Source organism: Lynx rufus, unplaced genomic scaffold (assembly GCF_022079265.1).
Source record: "Lynx rufus isolate CCGP_SWC_20201006 ecotype Redwood Valley unplaced genomic scaffold, mLynRuf1.p SCAF_9, whole genome shotgun sequence".
Classification (NCBI taxonomy): domain Eukaryota; kingdom Metazoa; phylum Chordata; class Mammalia; order Carnivora; family Felidae; genus Lynx; species Lynx rufus.
The window spans coordinates 21,335,729-21,341,227 of record NW_025814897.1 but is presented as its reverse complement, the minus strand read 5'-3'; the positions used below and the strand labels follow the sequence as shown (position 1 = coordinate 21,341,227).

The window sequence follows — 5,499 nt, the reverse complement described above, 5'->3', positions numbered from 1 at the left end:
ATGGGGTTTGCAGTGTCTCCAATCCTTCTGCCTCTTAGAGAATTTCTTATGACGGGAACCCAGGTTCCATTGCTGACTTAATTACTTTCTTGCTGTGTGTGCTTGTGAAACCAAAGAGCCTCTGTGAGTCTGTTTTCCCGACTCTACTATGGGCATGTGCTCCTGATTTCTACCCAACACAGTGTCCAGTCTGAATCCATGGCCAGCACAGGTAGCTGAAGTCTGGTGATTAAAGATTAACAAGGCCAAACTGGAATAAGTAAAGGGATAAAAAGTGTTAGTGACAAACTGAAGCAGAGAAAGGATGAGAAATTTCTGCACTTCTTCCCCTCTTGAAATATTTCTCCCAGTGTTACCTGAAACTATGTTGATGCCTCCCATACACTTGTCTTTCTTGCGTGAGCGAAGCCATATGCAACTCCCTCTAGAATAGTGAAATCTCAGCAGAATCTGTTGGCCCAGGATAGACTGGGCATGGGATTGCATAGGAAATGTGGGTTCTGCATCGAATATGATTCTACTCTCCTATCTTTCAGATCCTATCAGAAGAGAATGGATATGGGAAACAGCTCCTTAGTCACTGAGTTTTTCCTTGTGGGTTTAACCAAATATTCAGAGATCCAGCTGCCTCTGTTCTTTCTTTTCCTAGGAATCTACATTGTCACTGTGGCAGGAAACCTGGGCTTGGTCACTCTAATTGGACTGAATTCTCACCTTCACACCCCCATGTACTATTTCCTCTTTAATTTATCCTTTATTGACCTGTGTTACTCTTCTGTCATTACCCCAAAACTGCTGGTAAACTTTGTGTCAAAGCTGAACACCATCTCCTATGCAGGATGCATGACTCAGCTCTTTTTCTACTGTTTCTTTGTCAGTGCAGAGTGTTACGTGTTGACAGTAATGGCCTATGATCGCTATGTGGCCATTTGCAAGCCCTTGTTATACACGGTCACCATGTCCCCTCAGGTCTGTTCTCTGCTGGCTGTGATTGTATATGTGGGGGCGTTTATTGGTGCCTGGGCCCACACAGGATGCATGCTCAGGTTGACCTTCTGTGATGCCAACACCATCAACCACTACATGTGTGACATCCTCCCCCTTCTGGAGCTCTCCTGCACAAACACTCACATCAATGAACTGGTAGTTCTCATTGTTGTGGGCTTTGATGTGGGTGTGCCCAGCCTCACTATCATTATCTCTTACTCTTTCATCCTCACCAGCATCCTTCGCATCCATTCCACTGAAGGAAGGTCCAAAGCTTTTAGCACTTGTAGCTCACATATAATTGTTGTTTCTGTTTTCTTTGGGTCGGGGGCATTCATGTATCTTCATCCTTCTTCTGTTTTGTCCATGGACCAGGGGAAAGTGTCCACTGTGTTCTATACTATTGTGGTGCCTATGCTCAATCCTCTGATCTATAGCTTCAGGAACAAGGAGGTTAAGGTTGCCCTGAAAAAAAGCTTGAATAGAAACATATTTTCCTGAGCTGAAGCAGTATTAAGTATTATAAGAGAATACAGCTTTAATTTAAAATTGTTTTTGTTCCTCTATAGAGTTTTTTTTCCATGTAGAAAGAAATGCGGTATAATAGAAAGAGTGTTGGACTTGGAATTAGAATGCCCAAGTCAAAAATTCTGCAAAATAGGGGTATCTTATTACTTTATAGGGTTATTGGGATGAATAAGCTAATGCAAATGAACGTTTGTGGTGTAGTGTGAGGGGCTTAATACCATGTTCTCTCCTCTCCTTCTCCTTTCTGTTCTTCCTCCCTCTTCTTTTTCCTTCCCAGTGTTTTCCTCCTGTACTTTAGAGGGAACATTCACAGACTTTCTTCTCTTCCTGTGATCTCTGTCACCATGAATACTCAATTGCTCAAACCTCAAGCTAGTGTCCTCCTTGATTCCTCTCTCTTTGCTTTTCCTCCATCCCCAATTTATGAGGTGCTGACAATTCTTGTTCTCGTCATGGCACCATCATTTCTCATCTGGACACCAGCCTCCTGACTAGCCCCTTCCTCTCTTGTCTTTTAGCCTCGAAATTCATTCTCCCAATGACAACCAGCATGCTCTTTCCATACTTCCAATAAGATCTCATTTACCTTAGTTTACTCTTTTCACTGCAATTGTCTTCAGTATAAAACAAAGCTCCACATTATGTCAAAAAAGGATCACCTCTCCAGCCTGATTTTCTGCCACTGTAACTCCCTCCTCCCTGCCTTTTTTCTGTTAGTCTACTGGAGTCACACTTAACTCTCCCAAGTTTAATAAATTCTCATTCATTTACACACTTTCCCACAAGCCATTCTGTCACCCTGGAACACCCTCATGCACCCTCTGTGTTGCTCAGCCTGCCCATCCTTCAGGTATGAAGTTATCCAGAACCTCTAGGAAGTCTTTTCTGGACAGAAAGGCAGGGTTAGATGACTTTCAGATATACATTGGTACCATTCTGTGCCTACCCTTTTGAGGTACAGGTCCCATTGTACTACATGTTTTTCCCCCTTTAAATGTACAATCTGATTCTATTTATTTAGTTATAAGAAAACTTTAAGAAACTCATTTGCAGGAAAATTTTCAGTTAACTACAAGGGAGTATGGTATGTAAGAAAGACATATATTTATCCAAGTTGAATTCATTAAAACGTTAAGAAAATCATTTGAGAAGTTATAGACTATTTAGGGGATTTCTCTTATTTTCCTTTGCTTACCTTTCCTTGAAAATACACTTTGCTCATGCTTCCTCCATGGTTGGCTGGTTGGTTGGTTATCTATCTATCTATTTATTTATTTAGCACACTTTTATTACTTGTTTCCAATCCTCTTTGTTTTCTGTTCATGCTTCAGATATCAGCTGAAGGGAAACGGCCATCTCACCCATCTTACAAAGTTTAAATTCTCTGTTTTGTAATTCCTGTGTCAGGCCTGCCACAATTTTCATATGCTTTTGTAATTGCCTGATTATATGTCATCCCTGTGAAGAAAGGCACCATGTGTATTTTTTCTCTGTTACACCTCCAGTGCTTAGCAGAGTATCTAGCATACTTAGCAAAGGCTCAGCAAGTAATGGCGGAATAAATGAATGGTTGCTATATGACTTTACATTTTGAGTCAAAAAGAGGGGGTGTTTGGGGAGAAGAGTCACTCAAAGAATGGTTAATACGTCTCCCTCCTAGAATGAGTTTTGTAATAATTTGCTTTCACATTGCCTTTCTTTTCCATCTTCTCTTAAAGCACAGTGATGGAAAACAGAGATTTATTTAGTTTTATATAGATGGTTGTGTGTATTCATGAATTGGGGGAAGGAACACATGAGTTGGGCAGATTTCTAAGAGCGAAGTAGAGTTAGCTCACAGTTTCTGGTGTCAGACTACCTGGGTTTTAATTTCGGCTCTGTTATTTGCTCATTGTGTTACTTTTACTAATAAAAGGAACTTTTTCAGAGTTTCCTCAACTCTAAAATGAGAAAAATAACAGTATTTACTTAAAAGAATTGTTGTGAAGATTGTTATCTATGTGCTTGGGATTCAAGCTATAGTAAATGGGATATAGTTCAGGATTTGCCACCATATGGTAATGCCATTTCACTTCAGAACTCAGATTAGTAACCTGCAAAATAAGAGGCTTGGCTGGATTATGCTAAGTGCTCCGGCTATTTAAAAAATCTTGTGATAATTATGTCTCAGTTACTGACTTATATACCAACAAGGTTGAACTGGATTAATGATTCACAACTTGGGTGGGTGTCAGAATCAGTAAGGAAACATTTAAAATTATGATCTCCTGGTTCCATAAGACCTACCTACTCAATCAGAGTATATCTGTGATCAGGGTTCAGGAATATGAACTTTTAAAATTCTTTTCAAGTGATTATGATATTGTGTAGATACATGGTGATTTGGAACTTTCCACTAGTAACATTTTGTGATTCTAAAACTGTCTCTGGACAGGGGAATATGTGGCACTTATAAACTTTACTGGACAGGAGATTTTGTGGTGTCAGGAAACTTAATTAAATATTTCAAGAAGAAAAAAAGGTTCAGATGTGTTCATTATTGTTCAGAGGTTGGGAGAAGTAAGAATCAGATCATGTCCTTTGTATTGAGAATTTACAAACTTGGCAAGAGAAGTTTATGGAAATGGTAGAAGCAGAAACCCAATTGCATTTGGTTAAAGAATAGAGGGAAAAAAGGAAGTAGAATATGCTTATCTTACTCACTTAAAACGTATTAGAATAATAGATCAGTGGGAAAACAGAAAACTCAGAAATAATCTCATGTACATATAAGTATTTAGAATATGATGAAAATAGTATTTCAAATCAGTAAGGAAATGTAGAGTTTTAATAAATAGTGGTAGAACAATGTATTTCCTATTTAGAAAAAAATAGACTTAGATATATACATTAGTCCACATACCAAAATAAATTCTATGCGTCCTAAAAAATTGAAAGTAAAAAATTTTAACTATAAAAGATCTAAAGAAAATATATGTGAATAATCATGTAATCTTAGGGTAAAAGCAGAAGAAACCATAAAAAAAACTTTTTTAACCCAATAGTGAAAACTTCTGTAAATATAACAATAACATGTAAAAGATATTAACTTTCACCTCCTGCTGTATGGTCAACTAGTTAGATATTCTGGAGGACCCCATTCCTACAAAGTGACTAAATCATGCATAAAATATAATACAACTTTTATATATGGTAGATATCATATAAAACCATTATTAACCCCCTTTTGTAAGTGAGGAAAGGGTGGAACAGAGAGCTTAACTAACAGTGCATGATTAGGCATCTAGTAAGGAGTGCACTCAACTTTGAACCCAAGATGTCTGGCTCCAGACTCTGCTATTTACCACTTTCCTATACTGGAGATTTTTTAAAACATCAAAGGAGAAAAAGTAAGCAATATATTTCATGGCTTAAATACCTAAAAAGTATAACCCTTAAGAATACTAGGACATTAAACATAAAATTCTTTGTAGCAGTGATCTCTAGGGAGAGCAGAGGGGTAAGAGAGGGTAAAAGAGCACAGACATTCATTGATATTTGGTTACATTTAAGTTATTTATATGGATTATAATTTCAAGGTTTTTATTTCATTACTACACTTTATAATTTACATTTATCTTATGTATTGGAACTTTAATGTCTAATACTGAACAATAATAAAAAGCAGGTTTAAAATTAGGAGAATATTGCAAAATATGAGCCAATGATAAATATTCTTACAAATCAATAAGAAAGAGGTAAATGTTCTCAGAATATAAATAAATGGGCAATTTATAAGAAAAGGCAATTAAGATAAAAGTACAAATGGTTAATAAATACATGAAAAAATTCAGCCTTAGTAGACACAAAAAATATAAATTTAAAACAACACTGAGATGTCATTTTATTTTATCAGGTTGACAAAAGGTTTGAAAAATAGATCCAGTGCTGGCTGGGATTATAGACAAAAGGCACCTCGGACATTTGTGATAGTAATGAAATTTA

General features: G+C 37.1%; 1 protein-coding gene across 1 annotated transcript; it reads left to right on the top strand.

Moving 5' to 3' along the window:
* Positions 1 to 549: 549 nt before the first annotated feature.
* LOC124505279 (olfactory receptor 145-like) lies at positions 550 to 1,488 on the top strand. The gene has a single exon (XM_047071179.1). The coding sequence runs from the start codon at positions 553 to 555 to the stop codon at positions 1,486 to 1,488; it is 936 nt and encodes a 311-aa protein (XP_046927135.1). The 5' UTR covers positions 550 to 552.
* Positions 1,489 to 5,499: the final 4,011 nt, after the last annotated feature.